The sequence below is a fragment of the Myotis yumanensis genome, unplaced genomic scaffold (assembly GCF_028538775.1).
Source record: "Myotis yumanensis isolate MYYU_CA2020_CCGP unplaced genomic scaffold, mMyoYum1.0.hap1 SCAF_19, whole genome shotgun sequence".
NCBI classification, from domain to species: Eukaryota; Metazoa; Chordata; class Mammalia; order Chiroptera; family Vespertilionidae; genus Myotis; species Myotis yumanensis.
Genome location: NW_027223770.1, coordinates 9624909 through 9650760, shown reverse-complemented (window position 1 = coordinate 9650760; position 25852 = coordinate 9624909). Strand labels below are relative to the sequence as shown.

The following is a 25852-nucleotide window of genomic DNA, read 5'->3' as shown; positions in this document are numbered from 1 at the left end:
GTTGCCTCCTGCACAAGCTCCAACCAGGGCCTGAGCCAGGAAGGAGCCTGTAACTGAGGTAGGTACTCCTGACTAGAATCGAACCTGGGATCCTTGGGTCTGTAGGCCGACCCTCTATTCACTGAGCCAAATTGGCTAGGCTATTGTAGAACATTTTCTAACACAGGGAGACTTTGGGGATACCTAGTATTTAATTGGCTTAATTTTAGGGAACCAACGTGTCTAAGCCATCCAAAGAATGGTGTGGGTCTGGAGTTACCAGCCAACGTGCCCATGAAAATCATACATAAAATAAGGCTGCTCTGTTGGCTTCTCCCATACACATTTTTTGGCAATGTTATAAACAAAACTTGAGAAGCTGAATTTTGATGATGTTAAAAAATTAGAGTATTGTCCCTTGTCCCATGGTCACCAGCCCATTTAGGTCTATTCTGGGGCACAGGGAAGCCAGTCCCTTGCCTATATAACAGACTGGCCTGAGAGATGTGCATATTACTATAAAGCATCATTGAGGGATCAAGAACAGCTTCAGTTTGACGACCATGTGTTACAGAGCAAGAGTTTTAGATGAGGGGAAAGGGGCAATGGAGTGTGCCCACCAATGATATCCAAGCCCCCTGGTCTGGAACATTAGGAGTTGGCCAAGCAACGGACACAGTAGTTGGGGTGTTCCGTGTGGCACAGTTGAAGAAGGCACGGAGGTTTTGTTTCCTCTCTCAAGGTACAATCTTGCACTTTACAGTTTGCAGTCTTTCTTTTTTATTACATCACCACAATATCAAGAGGACTATAGCCAAGGATCACTGAAGCTAATGATATGGAACTAAGCCACAGAAAGGACACTATCTGAAGGTTAACACAGAGGTCAGAGAGACTAGAAAGGACACAGCCAAAGGTAGGCAGTACGCACCCTTTACACAGCCAGCAAACACTTGAAGCTAATCCCAGAACCTAAGGGTCTGCATGTCAAGAAGCACTGCTGCTCATGAACCCAGGCACTACATCAGGCACTGATTCACTGGGGCCATGTCAGTGGCTGCCAATGTGAGAAACTCTGCCTCCTCCTTGCCTTCTCTACAGAAGAACCAAGAGGTTATGATGTATGAGACAAGCAGAGTGCTTCAGACCTGGGCTGCCCAGATGAAGGGCTTGGCGCTGGTACTGGTGCCAGGATCTTCACGTGTCAGGTTGGGGATTGTGCTGGTGTTGGTACTGAGTTTGCTGCCAAGCCTGTACTGTGACCTGGGATCAGTATATTACTCATCCTATGAAATAGTCATTCCCAAGGCTCTGACAGTTCATGGAAGACAAGACCCAGTGGAAGAGGCTTCTTATATGTTATGTATTCAGGGCCAGAAACAGGTGATTCACCTGAAAGTGAAGACAGACTATTTTATCAAGAACTTTCCAGTCTTCAGCTACCACAATGGCATCCTGGGACAAGAAATGCCTTTCATCTCACATGACTGTCACTATGAAGGCTACATAGAAGGACTCCCGGGTTCTTTTGTTTCTGTCAACACCTGTTCAGGCCTCAGGGGCATCCTGATTAAGGAGGGGAAATCCTATGGCATTGAGCCCACGGACTCTTCAAAACGGTTTGAACATGTGTTGTACACCATGGCCCATCAAGCTCCAGTCTCCTGCAGTGTCACTTCCAAAGACAACCCAGTGGAGTCCACCAGCCGACAACAAGGGAGCAGGAAGCCTGGCGGTCTACAGGAGCTGTCCTACTTGTGGTCACTCACCAAGTATGTGGAGATGTTTGTTGTGGTCAACAACCAGCGGTTCCAAATGTGGGGCAGTGACGTCAATGAGACGGTCCAGAGAGTGATGCACATCATTGCCCTGGCCAACAGCTTCACTAGGGGAATAAACACAGAGGTGGTGCTGGCTGGAATGGAGATTTGGACCGAGGGGGACCTCATAGAGGACCCAGTGGACCTGCAAGTTACACTGGGGAATTTCAACAGCTGGAGACAAGAGAAGCTCCTCCATCGTGTGAAGCATGATGTTGCCCACATGATTGTCGGACAGCATCCTGCACAGGGTATGGGACAGGCATTTCTCAATGGTGCCTGTTCAAGTGGTTTTGCAGCAGCTGTTGAATCCTTCCATCATGAAGATGTCCTGCTGTTTGCAGCGCTCATGGTCCATGAGCTTGGGCACAACTTGGGTATTCGGCACGACCACTCAGCCTGCATTTGTAAAGACAAACCCCTCTGCCTCATGCAGGACAATATCACTAAAGAAAGTGGCTTCAGCAACTGTAGCTCTGACGACTTCTACCAGTTCCTCCAGGAACACAGAGGGGCCTGCCTATTTAACAACCCTCAGCGGCACAAAGGCCGCTTGCGGAGGGGTTCCTACTGTGGAAATGGTGTGGTGGAGGGTGAGGAGCAGTGTGACTGTGGTTCTGCCTGTTACACTGACCCGTGCTGTGACCAAACATGTAGCCTGAAGGGGAGTGCAGAATGTAGTGATGGACTCTGCTGTGTTGGTTGCCGATTGAAGAATAAGGGATCCATGTGCCGTTCTGCTTTGGGAGAGTGTGACCTCCCAGAGTATTGTGATGGTACCTCTGCAGAGTGCCCCGCAGACACCTACAAGCAAGATGGGACGTCGTGCGGTAGACTGCACTACTGTGTTGGGGGTCTGTGTAGGAACCCTGATAATCAATGCATGGCTATGTATGGGGACACTGCACGGTCAGCCCCAGAAAACTGTTACATTTCAATGAACAGCAAAGGGGACCGGTTTGGAAACTGTGGCCGTCCCACCTCGGCAATGTCAAGATATGTTAAGTGTTTTGATGATAATGTATTTTGTGGGAAAATTATATGTACAAACATTAGACGGGTCCCATCCATCAAATCCCATCACACACTGATCCAGATTCCTTATGAAGGTGACTTCTGCTGGAGCTTGGATGTCTACAACATTACTGATATCCCTGATGAGGGAGATGTGCACTCTGGCACTGCTTGTGCCCCAAACAAAGTCTGCATGAATTCCTCCTGCACTGATCATGCTGTGCTCAACTATGACTGCAGACCAGCAGAAATGTGCAATGGGAGAGGAGTCTGTAACAATGTAAGGCACTGCCACTGTGAGGCTGGCTATGCACCCCCCGACTGCAGAACTCCAGGAAATGGGGGGAGTGTGGACAGTGGTTCTCCTGGCAAAATAGAGGATGAAAATCCAAGTGAGGATGAAAGGAAAAGTCATAGTGTTGATCATGGTAATTTTGGCAGAGGTGGTAAGAATAGAAATGAAAGGAAAGCCACGGAAGAGGTTGGGTTGATAATCCCCTTTTTAATTTTCGCAGTGCTTTTTTCATTTACAATTTGCTGTTGCTGTTGTTGTTGTTTTGCAATGATGTTTGGTCTACTTTTTGGTGCTGGTATTGGGACTGGAAAGAATTTATTTCCATGTTCACATGAAGCTCCAGGAGAAAGTGGAGAAGCAGTTACACAAGAAGAGAAGAAGGAATTAAAACACGAAAAACCAAAAGCAGAAAATAAGTAGTAATAGGAAGAAGTCTTTTATAGCAAACTCTTCATACACTTGGTGGAAGGAGGCTCAGTAGAGCAAATGTGAAGTGGGCACTGACAGCAGCATTGGCTCTGATCAGGACTCTAAAGACTGTAGAAATGTACTGATGTGGGAGGAGAGAGAGATGATTTTCTTCTTCTTTTACTAATTAATTACATATGCATATGTGAAATCATTTCAAGACTTTTACTACTATTTCCCGTTTTCACATTTCATGAAACCATTTAAATAAACTTTTCTCATGGACCACTCCTATCAATGTCTTGTCTTAATTGGGACATTTTTGAGTTACCAGCTTTTCAGTGAATGTTACCTTCTAATCATCTGTGTTTGACATATATATCTGTTTCAGGTTTTTCATCCCAATCACAACTACACATTATATTAGGAAGGTTGTTTATTTGGTTTGTTGTTCTTATTTAACTGGTGAAATATACTCATTAAATGAAAAGATTTTAAACTGAAAAGAAGTCTGGTCCATGTGGCTTAGTGGTTGAGTGTGAATCTATGAATCACGAGTTCTCAGCTGGATTCTAGGTTGGGGCATATGTTAGAGTTGGGGCTTGATCCGCAGTGGGAGGCATACAGGAGGCAGTCAGCCAATGGTTCTCTCTCTTTCTCTCCCTTTGCCCTCCTCTCTGAATCAATAAAAAATACTTAAAAAAAATAAATAACAGTGTTCAGATAAGGCACATAAACTAGGTCTCCTTTTTGTGGCCTATGAACTAGGTCTCCTTTCGATTTGAGACTCTCAGTAAAGGGCTATATCTGATTCAAGTTGGTGTGATCACCCTGTGTCTAAGTACATGGGAGAGAGTAAACAACCTAGGCAAGAGGCAAGCTTGTCCAGTGCTAAGTCCAGTTGGAAGTATTCATTTTTCCTTTTTTTCTGATTTTCTAGTTTATGTATTATATTTATTTCTGATTTCCATTATTTAATTTTATTTTTGTTAATCCTCACCTGAAGTCATTTTTCCATTGATTTTTAGAGAGTGGAAGGAAGGGGGACAGGGTGAGAAACATCGATGTGAGAGAGACATACCTATTATGGGGAGACCAGGATCGGGGATTGGGCCTACAACCGAGGTATTTCCCCTTGAATGGAATCCAACCTGCCATCCTTCAGTCTGTAGGCTGATGCTCTATTCATTGAGCCAAAGTGGCTATTTCTCATTTTCATTATTAAGTTTATATATTATTGACTGACAATCTAAAGGAACAGAGCATTGGAGGGTAATTAATTGTCTGTAAGGAGAGCACAAAGCATGTAAAATAATAACATTATTAATTCTGTGCAAGACACTATTCTAAACATTTTACATTCATTATCTTAACCCTCCAATTCACCCTATTACACCATCTTCTTCCACATGAGGAAACAAAGACAAGAGTTTTGCTCTAGAGCTAGTAAAAGGTGGAACCTGCATCCCACCCAAGCTATGACTGAATGTACCTTCACCACTGCCTCATGCGTTGGGTGGTAGTGCAGATAATTTCATAGGACTAAAAAAAAGACAGGGTATCAGTGCCAGGGAACAGGAGAAAAAGCTCTCCTGGTGCCCTCCACTGACCACATATTCACTCAGCCATCCTTCATAGTTCTGTGGATAATTTAGGTCACTGTAGAACTAAAGAAAATCACATACATATGCCAAACAAAGCAAAGGCTACCAATGAATCCTTTCCTTTTACAAATTAGAATGATCAGGCCAGCATGGCTCAGTGCTTGAGCACTCACCTATGAACGAGGAGGTATAGTTCCATTCCAGGTCAGGGCACATGCCCAGGTTATGGGCTCAATTCCCAGTGTGGGGCGTGGAAGAGGCAGCCGACCAATGATTTTCTCTCATTATTGATGTTTCTGTCTCTCTCTTCCTCTCCCTCCCTCTCCGAGATCAATAAAAACATATTTAAAAAATAAAAAAAATTGGAAGGGATCCCAACTTTCAGGTAACTGATGTGTCTTGATTTAACAAAAGCTCACAGATAAGAATCTCCTTACAGGAAAACTAAAACAGCTGAAACAAAATGATATCAGTACATCAAACCCTCCAACTATTGAGAGTCTACACTAAAATATTCATATTTTATATAATAAGGCACGTAAAATAAAAACCTACGGTTTATTCATAAAAATTTTCAGAACAGATACAATTTTTATTGCTCTCTCTTGTCATGTTAGATGTTTTTATAAGCACAGTAAATATCTATCTATCTATCTATCTATCTATCTATCTATAAAACCCTAAGCGACTGATCAACCATTTGACTGGTCGACCATTCGACCGGTCGCTTGACGTGCACTGACCACCAGGGGGCAGACGCTCAATGCAGGAGCTGCACCCTGATGGTCAGTGTGCTCCCACAGTGGTAGTGCCACTCAGCTGACCGTTGGGTGCCAGACACCAGGCTCACGGCTGGCAAGCGCAGCTGTGGCGTCACAAGTCTCTCCTGCCTCTGCGGCAGCAGTACCGCGAGCAGCGGTGGCAGCTGGCACAGCCAGGATGAGTGGTAGTGGCGCAGCACTCGGCCTGTGCTCGGGTTCCTCCTCAGCCGCCTGCCGCTTCATGCACTACTACATCTTTTGGGGGATGTTGGACTGCCCGTTTTGGCCTGATCCTTGCTGGCCAACCAGGCCTGTGGGGATCAGGTTGAAACTGGCAGTTCAACATCCCATGAGGGGTCCTAGATTGTGAGAGGGTGCAAGCCAGGCTGAGGGATCCCACCAGTGCATGAATCCATAACCCAGGCCTCTAGTATTAAAATGTTTTACAAAACAACTCAGGCCTAAGAGAAAATAAGAGTCACTCTCTCTCCTAAGCACTGTGCGAGCTCCTCTCTTCTCCTTGGATGCTAAGCATATGAGTACTGTGTATGCTTTGAGTCTTGTGTTTTTCCAACCTAACAGACCCAAACAGGAAGAACTTCCCGAGAGCTGAAAAAGTAACCCTTTTTAAAGGAAGAAAGTTATCTTTCTTCCGATTGATATGGCTTTCATATTTATCTCCCTTAATCCCAGGTGTTACTTTCTGGCTGATTGGTCTTACGCATGGAACTTCACTTCCTTGGTCTGGGTTTCATTTTCAGTAAGATGGCTACACAAAGGATGCTCTCATAGAGTGGATGGGAGATTAAATTAGATAACATGTGTGCTGTCTCTAGTGCAGTACTGGGCTGGTGGGTGGTCAAATAAATGCTGAGAAGATCTAAAATCAAATGCGATGTTTGGTGTAAGATTATGTTATTAACTAGAGGCCCAGTGCACAAAAATTTGTGCACTTGCGGGGTCCCTCAGCCTGGCCTGTGCCCTCTCACAGTCTGGGACCCCTCGGGGGATGTCCACCTGCTAGCTTAGGCCCGCCCCCCGGGGGATTGGGCCTAAGCTGGCAGCCAGACATTCCTCTGGCAGCCTGGGAGCCCTTGGGGGATGTTCACTTGTCAGCAGGGAGCAGGCCTAAGCTGTAGTCAGACATCCTTAGCGCTGCTGAGGAGGTGGGAGAGGCTCCCGCCACCACTGCTGTGCTGACAGCTGGCAGCCTGGCTTGTGGCTAAGCAGAGCTCCCCCTGTTGGAGTGCACTGACCACCAGGGGGCAGCTCCTACATTGAGCATCTGCCCCCTGGTGGTCAATGTGTGTCATAGTGACCAGTCATTCCTAGTTGTTCTGCTGTTAGGGTCAATTTGCATATTATCCTTTTATCATACAGGATAAAGGCTTGGTGCACGGGTGCGGGCTGGCTAGTTTGCCCTGAAGGGTGTCCCGAATCAGAGTAGGGGGTCCCGCTGGGGTGCCTGACCAGTCTGGGTGAGGGGCTGATGGCTGTTTGCAGGCTGGCCAAGCCCCCCAGAGGGGACCCTCACCCCATGGGGGTGTGGCCAGCCTGGGTAAGGGGCTGATGGCAATTTTCAGGCTGGCCACACCCCTGGTGACCCAAGCTCCCAGCCTCTCCTTTTTTTCTTCTTTTTTTTCCCCCCTGGGATTTATTTATCTTTTATAATTGAAACTTTGTAGCCTTGAGCGGAGCCAAGAGCCAGCCAGGGCAGGTGGGAAGCTTGGCTTCCTCCATTGCCAGGGGCAACCCAAGTCTCCTGCTTGCTCCAGCTCTGTGGCTGCTGCCATCTTAGTTGGGTTAATTTGCATACTCACTCCTGATTGGCTCATGGGCGTGGCTTGTGGGTGTGGCTTGAGCATAGCAGGGGGATGGTTAATTTGCATGTTTCTCTTTTATATATAGGATCATATATTGATGGTGACAGTAAAATTAATCCACAATCAAGTCACAACACTGAATTTCCTTTATACTTAAGCATTCTGACGTACCATTTGGTCATTTGCAAACATATTCTAGTTCCTCTACTAAATTGTAAATCTCCAGGGGATGAGAAACAAGATTTGGTTAATATGGCAATCACTGCTTGGGCCCAGTTATGGGTAAGACTGGTAGGGATTTTATTCTTTTTCCTCAGAGCCCCACTCAAAACCACCATGACTTTAAAAGCAATCATGCTTTTTGGAAATTAAATCAATGATTTTAGCTTTCTCCCTGTTTTGACCATATCCTCAGACCTAATGTGCAAATGATTAAGGACAGGTCTTGCATATTTTAGGCCTTGCTGTCTAAGCTTGATGCTTTTTACAGACATCAAAGTGTATTAAGGGACTGATACATATTGCCACGTATCATTCATTCATTCACTCATCCTTCCATCCCACCAATAATGAGTCTGTACCTATGAAATGTTCTAATCCGATGAAGATAGTAGTAAACAAGACAAAGTCTCTCTGATCCATTTAAAAAATTGCAAATCTGCCCTGAGTAGGTGTGCAGTAACCAGAGCTGTGATGGATTGAAGGACCACTCCATCTGCTATGTAAGCAAGGAACAGGCAGGGGCAAAGCAATGGGCAACCACAGAAACACAGTCTCCTTAAATGTGCCAAGCTGAGTTCTAGAAGCTTATGGGAGAGTGGTTGAAGTGCTGGTGGTGACAGGGTTGATCTGGGAATATTATGAGGTTGAGCTAAAAGCATTTGCTGATGGAGCAGATGTAAAGTGTGCGAGGAAGGGAGCATAGAAGGATGTCTCTCCAGTAGCTTTGCCCTGAGCAACTGCATGAATACACTTGCTATTTACTGAGATGAGGATGCATGTGGAAAGAGCAAGGTTTGAACATGTTCAGTTTGAGATGCCTGTTAAACACCCAAGTTGGCTCTTCAGCTATGCAGCATGATGATTGTGTCTGGAAGTAGGAGAGAAGTCAGCTAGAGATGTATATTTGAAAGTTGTCAGCTTATAGATGACATTCCAAGCCATGGGACTGGGTGAGACTGCCTAGGCAACAAGTATAGCTAGGTAAGGGAACAGATCCCAGAATGGGGTGAGGACTTAGCTCCATGGCATTCCATGTGTAGAAGATGTTGATGGGATGAGAAGGATTCAGGAAAGAAGTGGGATTCAGAGTGGCCAGTTTGGTTGGAGTACCATCAAGAGAGTGTTGTCCTGAAAACCAAGAGAATAAAGTGTTTTCAGAAGAGTTATATACTTCAAATCCAGTCCATTCACAGATTCTCTTGACTCTGCCTTCCAAATATATCCAGAAAATGATCTCTCTGTTCACCACCAACAACTCTCCAATGCACTGCAAGTCACCATCAACTCCATGGTAGCCAACTGCAAAATTTTTTAAAGGGAATCACTGTACCTCACTGGCTCCCACAATGGCCTCTTTTGAACTCAGCAGGCAGAGTGATCCTTTTAAAAGGTATATCAGAACATATCCATTATCTGTTCAATGTCGCTGGTAGTGAGAAGGCTAACCCCTATTTTATAAAACTACTGTTTGGAATTCTCTGCTATTTTTTTAGACGGACTCTCATTCTAAAAAACAAAACAATAGTAACTTTGATTTCTAGCTTGTTTTAGTCTGATTTCTAGCCTGTTTTAGCCTGCTTGAATAATAAGTGCTGGAGACCAAGATCAACAGTAATTGATATAAATGTGAGGAGTCTGGCAGAAGGCTGACCAGGACTCCTTTTGATATTCACAGGGTGAATATCTACATTTTATTACCTGCTGCTGACTCAATGGCCTAAAGCAAACTCCCCAAAAACCTGACTGTTTACTAAACATTACCATTGATATGTCTGTTTGCATTCCTAAAGACAATTGTGTATTCTAGCTAATAAAAGCAGCTGGGAATGGAGCAACGGAGAGAGCTTGACCGCTATGGTTAAGCTGTCCTCTGGTTCCCCCGGTAATCAAAAAATTAATATTTCGTCTTGTGTATCATTTGTGCGTCAGCCCTCCCTCCAAGTCTTTGAACCCGCAAAAGCCATGCTGGCTGTGGACTCTCACAAATAAGGAAGATAAACTTAGCTGTCTGACCTTGTAGGCCAGAGACTAGATACACGCAATGCCATGCCAGGTGTATTTTTTAATTGGATAGAACTGTGTTGTTTTCAAGGCTACCAGCGAGATAACCACTAAGCACACATAGGGCTGGCTCTTTAATAAAAAGGGAAGTTCTGCTTGTAGCTTTGCTTAGAATTTGAATTCATTATCTCTGAGCCCACTGCGATGAATAAAGTGATTTATTCCGGTTCTCTGTAACAGTAGGTCCCTAAGGAGAGGAGTGAGTGTTGATCATTTGATTTCACAGTAGAATTATTCATTCCACCTGAAACGGAGCTGTTTAGATGGATGCATGGGGATGAAAGCTCATTCTAATGGAGTCAAAATATAAAGGATGAGTCAAAACACATTTCTGAAGGTGTTCAACCTCATGAGTATTCAGAGGAATGAAGATTATGTAGTCACAAAGATATATCACTATGCACCCACAAGATGGGCTATAGAAGACTGAAAATTCCAATTATTACTGTGGAATAGTGGGCACTCTCATAATGCAAACTGGTATGCCACTCTGAAATAGTACTCTTTATGTCCTAGTCAAATTGAAGGCTACAGTACCTAATCACTAGGCAATTTTATTCTTAGGCCACGGGTGGGGGACCTTTTTCTTTTTTTTGCCAAGGGCCATTTGGATATTTATAACATCATTCATGGGCCATACAAAATTATCAACTTCAAAACTAGCCTGCTTTATTTGGTCAAACATTTGGTCAACTCACATTAATGCTTTGGCTGGGCCAGACCAAATGATTTCGAGGGCCTTATATAAACTGAGGGCATGATGTTCCCCACCTCTGTCTTAGGTAAAACCACTGGAAATGTCTAGTTATTAGCGACATGTTACAAACAATAATGTTCATAGGAGCCCTCTTCAAAGTACTGCAAAAGAAGAGAGCCCTGTGTTCACATATAATGGATGTTAAACGAAATAAATCCACAAAAAGAATTATAAGCGTAGAGCAATGGAAAGGAATGAACTATAGCAGCACACAAAATCAGTAAGTAAATTTAAGTAGTAGGTAGAGTAAAGAGGTCATATATAAACATGACATCCATATGGATTCAGAGGAAGGTAAATGATAAAATGAAAATCACTTCCAAAATGTTAAAATAACATCCTCCAAAAATCGGCTGCTCTATAGAAGCAAATACAGTCAATATCAACTTCTTGGAAAGTATGGATATTAAATCATAGTTTGTTCATTTAAAAACTAAACAAAAACAACAAAACAGCTGAATATGGTAAGGGCAGCAAACTATATGAAGTTTTTACTGCCATATTCCCATACTTTCTACTCAGGTCCCCCTATCCTTGAAACACCCCATCATCACAACTACAGTAGCTGTGCAGGCAGCCTAGTTGCCAGTGGAATTGCACAAAAGTTTGGAGCTCCTACCATAGCCCTATGGCCATAGAGTTGCTATTAATTTACATGTCTGGCAGTTCTCTAGAAAAATCCTCATTCACAGGGCTTGGTTTGCTAGAAAACTGTAGTAAAAAACAACAAGCACAGTTTCCTGGCATTGGACTTGGCAAAGATTTCTCACATATAAAACCAAAAGCACAGGCAACGAAAGACAAAATAGACAAAATGGAGTCCATGAAAAAAAAAATCATGGGTCAAAAAACACTGTGAACAGAGTAAAAAGGTAACACAAAGAATGAGAAAATATTTGAAAATCACATAGCAGGGAAGAGATTAATGTCCAGAATATACAGAGAACTCCTAAGCCTCAACAACAGAAAAAACAACAAACTGACTCAGAAAATGGGCAAAGGACTCAAATGAATATCTATAATAATAAAAGTATAATATGCTAACTAATTAGTAAACCGAACAACCTTGTGGATGTCCTTCCAGACGACCTTCTGGACAAAGCCAGGGTGTGAGAACCCAGGCAAGCCACCATGGCTGCAAGGGCCAAGCCCCTTGCATGTATTTTGTGCATCGGGTCTCTAGTTTCTTCAATAAAGATACACAAATGGCCTATAAGCACAGGAAAAGATACTCAACATCAACTTCTGGGTATGTACCCAAAAGAATCTAAAGTAGGGGCCTGAAATTATATTTGTATGCCCATGTTTATAGCAGCATTATTTACAACAGCTAAAATATAGAGCAACATAAGTACCCACTGAAAAACAAATAGATGAATAAAGTATGCAATGGAATGTATTCATCATGAAAAAGAAGGGAAATTCTGAAATATACTAAATCATGAATGAACCTTGAGGACATTATGCTAAGTGATATAAGCCAACACAGAAAGACAGATACTGTATGATTACAATGTATGAGGTACTCAGATAGTCTAAATTTTAGAGACAGAAAGTAGAATGGCAGCTGCTAAGGCAGGGGAGAAGAAGGCAATGGCGATTTATAGATGAATGAATACAGAGTTTGAGTTTTACAAGATGAAGAGTCAGAAGATAGTTAGCAGAGAGATAAAAAATGGTGGCAGAGCCAAACCGGTTTGGCTCAGTGGATAGAGCATCGGCCTGCGAACTGAAGGGTCCCAGGTTCAATTCCTGTCAAGGGCATGTACCTTAGTTGCAGGCACATTCCCAGTGGGGGGCGTGCAGGAGGCAGCTGATCGATGTTTCTCATCGATGTTTCTAACTCTCTATCCCTCTCCCTTCTTCTCTGTAAAAAATCAATAAAATATATAAAATAAAATAAAAAATGGTGGCAGAGTAGGAGGATGCTCCATGGACATGTTCCCAGGAACAAGATGGAATTACAACTGAAATACAGAAATGCTTCCTGAATCATCAATGGAAAATTCACAAGAGAGAACCCTGATACCCAAGGACTGAAGGTGGAGACCGCATAGAGACTGGTAGGAGGGGTGGAGGCACAAAAGGCACAAAAGGGCTGGCAAGGCACCCACAGTCAGCAACTGAAGTCCTTGGAGAGGTATCTCAACTGAAAACTACGGGATCTAATCCAGAATCTGGGCTCCGCAGCAGAGAGCATCAATCTGAGGAGGGTACCCACAGAACATCTAGCTGTGAAAAGCAGTGGGGTGCTGTCTGCCAGGGAGTGGCAGCTGAAAGTTTGGGCACCCTCTTAAAGGGCCAGTGTACAAAAGTTCCCTGTGGAACCACACACCTTGTGCTCTGGCAGAGGGAGGGTGAAGTGAGAGCAGAACCCAGGACTGGGGACTCAAGGGATAGAGCTGAGTCATTCCCTCACACAGGACATCTTTCCCACAGACATCTGCCTTGCCTGGGGGGTAAACAGTTGACACACAAGGTGGAAAACACCTTGCCCTGAGGCCACTTAAAAGATTAAAAGTAACAATTAGCCTCCAGGCAGAAGCAACTGCCCCACCCTGCTGAAAAACTCCCATCACACCTGAGGACAATTGCCTGGGTGCAATTCAAGTTGGAATCCTATTCGTCTGTAGACAGAGGTCTCTGGAGGCTTTGAGTCCTTGCCTGATCCAATTAGTCAGAAACAGCCTTTAACACTGTCCTGCACTAGAGATTCAGAGATATAGAGATCTACCTAAAACATAGTCACAAACCCAAACAGACAACCAGAATGAGGAAACAAAGAAACAACCCCCAAATGAAAGAACTAGCGAATTCTCCAGAAGAAGAGGTAAGTGAAGCAGAGATAAGAAATTTATCTGAAACAGAATTCAGAGTAATGATGTTAAAAATGCTCAACAGTATGAAAAAAGATATAGTAACTATGAAAAAAGAACAGTCTGAGATAAAGAATGACATAACACAAATAAAGAACACATTGGAAGGAATACCCAGCAGATTAGGGGAAGCTGAGGACTGAATCAGTGAATTAGAAGTCAGAGTTGAAAAAAACACTCAATTAGAGAACCAAAAAGAAAAAACAATTAAAAAACAGGAGGACAGCTTAAGGGAGCTATGGGACAATGTGAAACATAACAATATTAGAATAGTAGGTGTACCAGAAGAGGCAGAAAGGGAGAAAGGAATAGAGAAGTTGTTTGAAGAATGGTAGAAAACTTCCCTAACCTGGTAAAGGAAAAAGTCAGACAAGTCTAGGAGGCACAGAGAAACCCAAACCAGAAGAACCCAAACAGACCCATGCCCAAACACATCATAATTAAAATGCCCCAAATTAAAGACAAAGAGAGAATCTTAAAGGTAGCAAGAGAAAACAAAACTGTTACCTACAAAGGAGTTCCTATAAGGCTAACACCTGATTTCTCATCAGAAACTCTACAGGCCAGAAGGGAATGGCATGAAGTACTCAAGGTAATGAAAAGCAAGGATCAGAGACTAAGATTACTATATCCAACAAGGCTATCATTCAAAATAAATGGTCAAATAAAGAGCTTTTCAGACAAAAAAAGGCTAAAGAAGTTCATCATCATCAAGCCAGCATTACAAGAAATGCTAAAGGGATTGTTGTAAGGGATTGCTGAGAAGAAACACTGAGAGAAACCTAGCCATACAGAATTTAAATGTCTATAAATAAGTACCACTTAATAATAACCCTAAATGTAAACAGATTAAATGCTCCAATCAAAAGGTGTAGGGTAGCTGAACGGATATAAAAACATGACCCAACTATATGCTGTCTACAAGAGACCCACCTCAAAATGAAAGACATACACAGAATGAAAGTGAAGGGATGGAAAAAAATTTTCCATGCAAATGGAAAAGAAAAAAAAAAAGCTGGAGTAGCAATACTCACATCTGACAAACTAGACTTTAAAAGCATCATGCTATGGAGTACCAAGATGGCGGCATAGGTAAACACCTATACTTGCTGCCTCCCACAACCACATCAAAATTAACACTAAAATACATAATAACTATAATCCAGAACAGCAGGAAAGCTGGCTGAGTGGAAGTACTACAACTAGAGAGGTAAAGAAAAAAGCGCACTGAGACTGGTAGGAGGTGCAGAGGTGCAGAATGAGCTGGCACCTGGGTGTGCTGCTTTTTTAATCGGGAGGGAGATACAAGCTCCTGCTTGCTCTGAGCTCCAGTGCCGGGTGAGACTTGGGGGGACCAGACACATATGGGGAGAACTGGACTGTCCAGCACTGGGGCAAGAACACGGGAGCGGCTTTCTTCCAGATGGAGGTGCTCACAAGGGTCATTGTTCCTGTGCTGGGCCTTTCCCGGTGCAGGGCTGACTGGCAGCCATTGCTGTTTGCTCTGCCATGGAGATTCCCTGAGACCCTGACCTACCCAATTTACAACCCCACCCAAGCTGTGTGCAGCGTCTTTTGCATATGAAGGGCCTGTCCTTTCTCAGCCTAAAACCTGTCAAACAAATTGCAGCTGGGTCAGGGAGCCCCAAAGCTATCAAAAGAAGGCCCAAGGCCACACCAGCACCAGCCTGCCTTGTTCACAGCTGGGCCTCGTCTGGGCATTTCCAAACCTGATGCTAAGAGGAGGAATTTGCAGATCTCTCTGTAGCTACTGCTGGGTGGCCCCAAGTAGTGGCTGACTCTGCACCTCCTTGGAGATCCAAGAGCCAGTGTACCCAGTGGTCAGTGCGAGACCACACTAGATTACAACTCTTCACATCCATAAGTGACACACTCAAGAGGCAGACTCAGTAGCACCAAAGCCCCAATGAAGCAAATCTTGCACAGCAGCTCTTCCATTGTAGACATAGCTGGTCCTTACAGCCAATTGGCCTGGAGGTCAATTTCTCCCAGTGATAACAACAGCAATTAAGGCTCAACTACAATAAGACTGTGCACACAGCCGACAAAGGGGTGCACCAAGAGTGTCCACCTCAGGTGATCGGGGAGGCTGAGACACTGGGCCCTATAGGACACCTACTACACAAGGCCACTCTGTCAACTCAAGGAGACTTAGCAGCTACCCAATACATAGAAACAAACACAGGGAAGCAGCCAAAATGTGAAGACAAAGAAACATGTCACAAATGAAAGAAATGGAAGAAAACAAACTACTGGATATAAAGTTCAAAACCACAGTTATAAGTTACTCAAGGATCTTCTAGAAACCTCTGAGAAACATAGTGAGACCTTCAAGGATCTTAGTGAGAATGCCCCCCAAAATGAAAAAGGGCCAGTCAGAAATTAAGCATACACTGACTGCATAAAGAATAATATACAGAGATCCAACAGCAGACTAGAGGATCCCAGGAATCAAGTCAAAGATTTGAAAAACGAAGAAGCAAAAAACACCCAACCAGAAAAGCAAAAAGAATCCAAAAATATGAAGATAGTGTAAGGAGCCTCTGGGATACTTCAAGCGTACCAACATCTGAATTATGGGGGTGCCAGAAGAAGAGAGAGAGCAAGATATTAAAAACCTATTTGAAGAAATAATGACAGAAAACTTCCCCTACCTGGTGAAAGAAATAGACTTACAAGTCCAGGAAGCATAGAGAACCCCAAACAAGAGGAATCCAAAGAGGACCACACCAAGACACATCATCATTAAAATGCCAAGAGCAAAAGACAAAGAGAGAATCTTAAAAGCAGCAAGAGAAAGAAACTCAGTTACCTACAAGGGAGTACCCATACGACTGTCAGCTGATTTCTCAACAGAAACTTTGCAGGCCAGAGGGAGTGGCAAGAAATATTCAAAGTGATGAATAGCAAGAACCTACAACCAAGAGTACTTTACCCAGCAAAGCCATCATTCAGAACTGAAGGTCAGATAAAGAGCTTCACAGATAAGAAAAAGCTAAAGGAGTTCATCACCACCAAACCAGTATTATATGAAATGCTGAAAGGTATCCTTTAAGAAGAGTAAGAAGAAGAAAAAGGTAAAGATACAATTTATGAACAACAAATACACATCTATCAACAAGTGAATCTAAAAATCAAGTGAATCAATAATCTGATGAACAGAATAAACTGGTGAATATAATAGAAAGGGAGTGGACTGACTATTCACAGTGGCCGGGTAGTTCATCCTTTCAAATAAGGATGAAAACAGAAGTGGGCACTGGATACATGTAGGTCATTTTCTAACACAGGGAAGACTTTTGGGCTACCTAATCTTCAACTGATATAACTTTAGGATACCAAAATATCCAAGCCAGTGGTCCTCAAACTTTTTAAACAGGGGGCCAGTTCACTGTCCCTCAGACCATTGGAGGGCCGGACTATAGTTTAAAAAACAACAACTATGAACAAATTCCTATGCACACTGCACATATCTTATTTTGAAGTAAAAAAAACAAAATGGGAACAAATACAATATTTGTATTTGCATGTGGCCCGTGGGCCGTAGTTTGAGGACCCCTGATCTAAGCCATCCAGAGAAGGCAGTGGACCTGGAGTTACCAGCAATTGTGCCCAGAAAAATCACACATATGCGAAGACAGCTCTGTTGGCAACTCCCATACACATTTATTGGCAGTATTATAAATAAAACTCAAGAAACTGAATTTTGATAATTATAAAAAATTGGAGTCTTGACCCTTGCCCCATAATCACCAGTCCTTTTGGATATATCCTGGGCATAGGGCAGCCACCCCCTTGCCTTATCAGTCTGGCATGAGAGCTGTGCATATCACTATAAAGCCTCATTGAGGAATCAATAAATCCTGAGTATGATGTCCATGTGTTACAGAGCAAGAGTTTTAGAAGAGGGGAAATGGGCAATGGAGTGTGCCCACCAACGATCTCTAAATCCTCTGGTCTGGAACATTAAGAATTGGCCAAGCAACGGACACAGGAGTTGAGGGTGTTCCGTGTGGTACAGTTGAGAAGGCACAGAGGTTTTATTTCCTTCTCAAAGTACAATCTTCCATTTTAGAGTTTGCAGTCCTTTGTGATTACATCACCATAATATTAAAAGGACTATAGCCAAGAATCACAGAAGTTAAAGCTGTGAAACGAAGCCACAGAGGACACTATCTGAAGTGTAATACAGATGTCAGAGAGACTAGAAAGGACACAGCCAGAGGTAGGCAGTACTCACCCTTTATGCATCGAGCAAACACCTACAGCTAATCCCAGTGCCTAATGGTCTGCATGTCAAGGAGCGCTTCTGCTCAAGGACACAAGCCCTGCATCAGCCACTGATTCATTGGGGCCATGTCAGTGGCTGCCTTTGTGGGACTCTGCCTCCTCCTTGCCTTCTCTACATAAGAACAAAGTGGTTATGTATAAGACTAGCAGAGTGCTTCAGAACTGGGCTTCCCAGATGAAGGGCTTGGCGCTGGTACTGGTGCCAGGATCTTCACGTGTCAGGTTGGGGATTGTGCTGGTGTTGGTACTGAGTTTCCTGCCAAGCTTCTGTAGTGACCTGGGATCAGCATATTACTCATCCTATGAGATAGTCATCCCCAAGGCTCTGACAGTTGAGGGAAGGCAAAACCCAGGGGAAGAGGCATCTTATGTGATATCTATGCAGGGCCAGAAACAGCTGATTCACCTGAAAGTGAAGACAGACTATTTTATCAAGAACTTTCCAGTCTTCAGCTACCACAATGGCATCCTGGGACAAGAAATGCCTTTCATCTCACATGACTGTCACTATGAAGGCTACATAGAAGGACTCCCGGGTTCTTTTGTTTCTGTCAACACCTGTTCAGGCCTCAGGGGCATCCTGATTAAGGAGGGGAAATCCTATGGCATTGAGCCCATGGACTCTTCAAAACGGTTTGAACATGTGTTGTACACCATGGCCCATCAAGCTCCAGTCTCCTGCAGTGTCACTTCCAAAGTCAGCCCAGTGGTGTCCACCAGCCGACAACAAGGGAGCAGGAAGCCTGGCAGTCTACAGGAGCTGTCCTACTTGTGGTCACTCACCAAGTATGTGGAGATGTTTGTTGTGGTCAACAACCAGCGGTTCCAAATGTGGGGCAGTAACGTCACTGAGACGGTCCAGAGAGTGATGCACATCATTGCCCTGGCCAACAGCTTCACGAGGGGAATAAACACAGAGGTGGTGCTGGCTGGAATGGAGATTTGGACCGAGGGGGACCTCATAGAGGTCCCAGTGGACCTGCAAGTTACACTGGGGAATTTCAACAGCTGGAGACAAGAGAAGCTCCTCCATCGTGTGAAGCATGATGTTGCCCACATGATTGTCGGACAGCATCCTGCACAGGGTATGGGCCAGGCATTTCTCAATGGTGCCTGTTCAAGTGGTTTTGCAGCAGCTGTTGAATCCTTCCATCATGAAGATGTCCTGCTGTTTGCAGCGCTCATGGTCCATGAGCTTGGGCACAACTTGGGTATTCGGCACGACCACTCAGCCTGCATTTGTAAAGACAAACCCCTCTGCCTCATGCAGGACAATATCACTAAAGAAAGTGGCTTCAGCAACTGTAGCTCTGACGACTTCTACCAGTTCCTCCAGGAACACAGAGGGGCCTGCCTATTTAACAACCCTCAGCAGCACAAAGGCCGCTTGCGGAGGGGTTCCTACTGTGGAAATGGTGTGGTGGAGGGTGAGGAGCAGTGTGACTGTGGTTCTGCCTGTTACACTGACCCGTGCTGTGACCAAACATGTAGCCTGAAGGGGAGTGCAGAATGTAGTGATGGACTCTGCTGTGTTGGTTGCCGATTGAAGAATAAGGGATCCATGTGCCGTTCTGCTTTGGGAGAGTGTGACCTCCCAGAGTATTGTGACGGTACCTCTGCAGAGTGCCCCGCAGACACCTACAAGCAAGATGGGACGTCGTGTGGTAGACTGCACTACTGTGTTGGGGGTCTGTGTAAGAACCCTGATAATCAATGCATGGCTATGTATGGGGACACTGCACGGTCAGCCCCAGAAAACTGTTACATTTCAATGAACAGCAAAGGGGACCGGTTTGGAAACTGTGGCCGTCCCACCTCGGCAATGTCAAGATATGTTAAGTGTTTTGATGATAATGTATTTTGTGGGAAAATTATATGTACAAACATTAGACGGGTCCCATCCATCAAACCCCATCACACACTGATCCAGATTCCTTATGAAGGTGACTTCTGCTGGAGCTTGGATGTCTACAACATTACTGATATCCCTGATGAGGGAGATGTGCACTCTGGCACTGCTTGTGCCCCAAACAAAGTCTGCATGAATTCCTCCTGCACTGATCATGCTGTGCTCAACTATGACTGCAGACCAGCAGAAATGTGCAATGGGAGAGGAGTCTGTAACAATGTAAGGCACTGCCACTGTGAGGCTGGCTATGCACCCCCCGACTGCAGAACTCCAGGAAATGGGGGGAGTGTGGACAGTGGTTCTCCTGACAAAACAGAGGATGAAAATCCAAGTGAGGACGAAGGAATCAGTTACAGTGTTGATCATGAAAATTTTGGCAAAGGTGGTGTGAATACAAATGAAAGCAAAATGACGAGCCAATTACTGTTCATAATCCTCTTGCTTATTTTAGCATTACTTCTTATTCCTTTTTTTTACCCCTGCATTGTTTGTTTTCTCTTAGCATTACTCTGTGGTCTAGTTATTGGTGTCGGTTTTAAAGCTGGAATGAATTTAGCACAGTGCTCAAAAGAGGCCCCAGAAGAAAGTGAAGAATCAGTGGCACAAAAGAGGAAAAAGGCATTAAGGGAGGAAAACCCAAAGGAAGAAAATGATTAGTGGTAGGAAGAAGTCTTCTATAGCAAGTACTTCATACACTTGGTGGAAGGAGGCTCAGTAGAGCAAATGTGAAGTGGGCATTGGCAGTAGAAGTGGCTCTTATCAGGGTTGTAAAGACTATAGAAGTGTACAACGTAAAGGAGGGATTTTTGTTCTGTCTTTTACTTATTAATTATATATGCTTAGGTAAAAGCACTTATAAAACATTTTACCGTATTTTCCATTTCATGAAACCATTTAAATAAACTTTTCTCATGGATCATTCTCATCAATTTCTTATCTTAGTTGGGACAATTTCTGAATTACCAGTTTTTCACAGAATGCCACCTTCCATCCTCTTTGTTTGACATATATATCTGTGCCAGGTGTTGTTTTTTAAAAATATATTTTATTGATTTTTTTTACAGAGAGGAGTGGAGAGGCATAGAGAGTTAGAAACATCGATGAGAGAGAAACACCAATCAGCTGCCTCTTGCACACTCCCCACTGGGGATGTGCCCGAAACCAAGGTACATGCCCTTGACCGGAATCGAACCTGGGACCCTTGAGTCCGCAGGCTGACCCTCCATCCACTGAACCAAACTGGTTAGGGCAATGCCAGGTTTTTTCATCCCAATCATAACTACACATTATATTAGGAAGGTTGTTAATTCATTTGTTGTTCTATCTGAACTGGCGAAGTAAACTCATGAAATAAAAATATTTTAAATTAAAAAGTAAGTAACAGTGTTCACATAAGGCATCAGTTAGGCTTTCTGTGGCCTATAAACCTTAGATTTGGGACTCTCTGGAAGGGCTCTATCTGATCCAGGGTGGTGTGATCACCCTGTGTCTAAGTACATGGGAAAGAGTAAGCAACCTAGGCAAGTGGCAAGCTTGTCCAGTGCTAAGTCTGGTTGGAAATATTCCTTTTTCCTGTTTCTACTTTTCTTATTATATTTATTTCTCATTCGCATTATTAAATTAATATTGCCTGACAATCCAAAGGGACAGAGCAATGGATGGTTGTTAATTATCTGTAGGAGAGCACAAAGCATGTAAAATAATAACATTATCAACTCTGTGGAAGACATTATTCTAAACACTTTACAGTCATTGTCTTTTAAAAAATATTCTTATTTTATTGATTTCAGAGAGGAAGGGAGAGATAGAAACATCAATGATGAGAAAACATTTGATCAGCTGCCTCCTGCACATCCCCTACTGGGGATCCCAGAAATGTGCCCTTGACCAGAATTGAACCTGGGACCCTTCAGTCCACAGGTTGATGCTCTATCTAAGCCAAACCAGCTAGGGCATTCATTGTCTTAATTTAACCCTCCCATTCAAGCTATTAGACCATCTTCTTCCGCACGAGGAAACAAAGACAGAGTTTTACTCTAGAGCAGCAGTTTTCAACCTGTGGGTCGTGACCCCTTTGGCGGTCGAATGACCCTTTCACAGGGGTCGCCTAAGACCATCCTGCATATCAGATATTTACATTATGATTCATAACAGTAGCAACATTACAGTTATGAAGTAGCAACGAAAATAATTTTATGGTTGGGTCACAACATGAGGAACTGTATTTAAAGGGCCAGAAGGTTGAGAACCACTGCTCTAGAGCAAGCATGTCAAACTCACGGCCTATGCTGCATGGCCCACAATGAGTATTTTTGCGGTCCAGCCTATATAATTGTATGTAAGGAAGGTCTTAATAAAAATTTGTAACTTAATTTTTACAATATCCTATTGTACATAATTATTAATAATGATTTACAATGTTTGCTAATGACTGATTACTATAGTCGTGTTGCATTCATTTCCCTTATGCACCTTATTTGCAGGTGCACCATTTCTCTCCACTAATACTAGCAGTGAATATTTTAGCAGCCGACTATCAGGTAATTAGTCTTGTACTGACTTGTTTAGTGTGCACAACAGGAAATATTTCGCTTTCGGAGAACAAGAAAAATAGGTTTATTTGCATTATTAGTTTGTGCAGTTAGTTATTCAGTGTCTGGTAAGTTAATGTTCAAGAAAAATATTAATTTTTTTATTAAAATGTTCTATTATTTTATGTTAACGATTACTTTATTTCAGCTCTTTGTATTCAGCATGTCTCTATAGAAAAAAACATACATTTCTATGAAAATTGAAGCTTCTGTTTTTTTGCAGCCCACATAAACTTAAACCTTGTATATTTGGCCCGTGTTAGCCTTTGAGTTTGACATGTTTGCTCTAGAGCAGTGGTTCCCAAACTTATTTGGCCTACCGCCCCCTTTCCAGAAAAAATATTGCTCAGCCCCTGGAAATTAATTTTTTAAAAATTTTAATAGCAGTTACTCATCGCCCCCAAATGCACCTGTGGCCATCACCGCCCCCCTGGATCGCTGCAGTGCCCACTGGGGGGCGGTAGCACCCACTTTGGGAATCACTGCTCTAGAGCTAGTAAAAGGTGGAACCTGCATCCCACCCCAGCTGTGACTGAATGTACCTTCTCCACTTCCTCATGAGCCTTTTCCTTCAGTAAAAAAAAAAAAAAAAAGGTGACCAGGAAGACAACTGACATGTCCTTACTTGCCCAGAACATGGCTTTTCCCTCATTGACTCTAATGAAACAAAAGCCTTACAAATGGATGCTGCTTTCTACCACATTGTATAGTCATTACCGGTGAAAGTGTCCTTTCCTCATTCCATTCTGACATCATGAAGGGGCAGGTTTGTATCTTGTTCAGCTCTGAGGCCCTGCTGATTTTAAGTGCCCAGTAAATGTTGACCAAGGAAAGGATTTAACCAGAGTCAACCTTAGGATAGGATGCAATTCTGCTAAAGTTTTATATTAAGAGATTAATTATTAATTATTAAATTATTTAAAAGAGAAGATCAGAGGTGGATTAATGACTGACCAAGTTTTACAACCTCAAGCCTGTTTCATTGTTATAATCCAACTGGGCTCTCTCACATCCTTACTAACATACCCCAGACACTAGTTTTGTCCCCACAGTCTGTAGTTCAGGAACTTCCATTGCTTTCCTGTTATCTGGAGTAGACAATGGAAACTTGCTGTGGCATTAATGTCCTATGACAATTGGGTGGTCCTGTCCATTTCAACCATTGTCTCCTATGACTTTTGAAAATAAGCATTTCCGAGGAGAAAATGGCGGAAGCTTAGACGGACGTGTTGGTGCTTCGTCCCGGACCAGATAGGGGCGAGCAGCTGAAACGGGTAACAATCAGCCCGATCAAGCTGGGGAGGTTCAGCTGAGAGACAGTCTGCAGCCAGGAAAGACAGAAAACTCCTAAAAAATGCGGATGGTTAGAGATTGAGGCTGAAACCTCCCTCTGGGCGCCAGCGCAGCGGCGAGACCGCGCCATCTCAGGCAGCGTTTACCAGCATCCAGAGATCGGCTACTAACCCGGAGGCAACGATTTGCAAACAGCGCGACTGCAAGAGCCAAGGGGAGACCTGCACCCCTCCACGGAAAGATTCAAGCAACAGCGGCCTCCTGATCACCACACGCTCTGCCTGGGGAACAGTTGCTGCGTCTGAAGCCTCCCTCCACCAGCCAGAAGAGCCACCACAACTGTGAACAGCACCCATCAGAGGCCCTGCTATCAAGAGAGGAGCCGCTGCTACCACAACCGCCCAAGGAGCAACCACAGACCGAGGAGCCACTGCCACCCAGGGAGCAGCCACTGCCACCCAGGGTCCAGCCACTGAACGATTCAACAACTAGTAATGTCAGTGAGATCAAACATGGGTAGACAAAGAAACCCCCAAAGGAAAGAAAAGGAGGACTCGCCAGAAAAGCAGCTAAGTGAGACAGAGATATGCAACATGACGGAAAAAGAATTCAGAATAAGGTTCCTAGAGTACATGCACCGGATGTTCAAGAAGCAAGACGAAACAGATGAAAAACTCAACTACGTATGCAAGAACTAGAAGAAACAGATGAAAAAATCAACAACTTAAGTAAGTCCCAAGAAGAAATGAAGAGCGACTTAGCTGCAATAAAAAACACCATTGAAAGTATCAACAGTAGACTGGGAGAAGCGGAGGACCGAATCAGTGAATTAGAAGACAAGGAAGCAAAACACACTCAAACTGTACTGCAAATGGAGAAAAAAATTAAAAGACAGGAGGAGAGCCTAAGGGAACTTTGGGACAACATGAAACGAAGCAACATACGAATAATAGGGGTGCCAGAACAACAGAAAGATGAACATGGATTAGAAAACCTATTCGAAGAAATAATAACAGAAAACTTCCCTGAGGTGGGGAAGAAAAAAGTCACACAAGCCCAGAGAGTCCCAAACAAGGTGAACCCGAAAAGACCCACACCAAGACACATCATAATTACCATGGCAAATGTTCAGGATAAAGAGAGAATCTTACAGGCTGCAAGAGAGAGACGGAAAGTAACATACAAGGGATCTCCCATTAGATTATCAAATGATTTCTCAACAGAAACACATCAGGCCAGAAAAGAATGGACGGAAATCTACAAAGTGATGCAAAGCAAAGGACTGAATCCAAGAATACTCTATCCAGCAAGGCTATCATTCAAAATTGAAGGGGAAATAAGAAGCTTCACAGACAAAAAAGGGCTAAGGGAGTTTATCACCACCAAGCCAGCCATGCAAGAAATGCTAAAGGGACTGGTGTAAAAGAAGAAATATCAAGCTCAGAAAGAAAACAGCCACACACACACACAAAAAAGAAATGGCTACAAACAAGTACCTTTCAATAATAACTTTAAATGTAAATGGACTAAATGCTCCAAATAAAAGACATCGAGTGGCTGAATGGATAAAAAAACATGACCCATACATCTGCTGTCTACAAGAGACCCACCTCATTGGAAAGGACTCACACAGACTGAAAGTGAAGGGATGGAAAAATATCTTTCACGCAAATGGAAAGGAAAAGAAAGCTGGGGTAGCAATACTTATATCTGACAAAATACATCTCAAAGTGAAGGCCATAACCAGAGATAAGGAAGGCCACTTCATAATACTAAAGGGATCAATACAACAAGAAGATATAACCCTGGTAAACATATATGCACCCAATGCAGGAGCACCCACATACATAAGAAAACTTCTGGAAGATATCAGGGGAGATATCGACAATAACACAATCATAGTAGGGGACTTTAATACACCATTGACATCACTGGATAAATCCGCTAGACAAACAATCAGCAAAGAAACAGCAATCCTAAATGACTCACTAGATCAGATGGACTTAATTGACATCTTCAGAACACTACACCCCACAGCTGCAGAATATACATTCCTCTCAGGTGCTCATGGGACATATTCAAAAATAGACCACATATTGGGTCACAAGCAAAGTCTCCACAAATTCAA

The 25852-nt window shown here is 43.5% G+C and overlaps 2 protein-coding genes and 1 pseudogene across 5 annotated transcripts in view; 2 read left to right on the top strand and 1 right to left on the bottom strand.

Moving 5' to 3' along the window:
* Positions 1–25852, bottom strand: part of TMEM116 (transmembrane protein 116) — a 185919-nt gene that overhangs the window by 58029 nt on the left and 102038 nt on the right. Inside the window, exon 11 of one of the 4 annotated variants that reach the window (XM_070399560.1) lies at positions 8813–9054. The exons of the other annotated variants lie outside the window; for them this stretch is intronic. Within the exon in view, the coding sequence (XP_070255661.1) occupies positions 9010–9054 (45 nt within the window). The 3' untranslated portion in view covers positions 8813–9009. Of the gene's footprint in view, positions 1–8812; positions 9055–25852 lie in introns of those variants that run through there. 4 annotated transcript variants of the gene reach the window in all.
* On the top strand, positions 1027–3528 carry LOC138997641 (disintegrin and metalloproteinase domain-containing protein 1a-like). The gene is made up of 2 exons (XM_070399351.1): positions 1027–3223; positions 3398–3528. The coding sequence occupies exons 1-2, from the start codon at positions 1027–1029 to the stop codon at positions 3526–3528; spliced, it is 2328 nt and encodes a 775-aa protein (XP_070255452.1).
* On the top strand, positions 17998–20497 carry LOC138997701 (disintegrin and metalloproteinase domain-containing protein 1a-like; annotated as a pseudogene).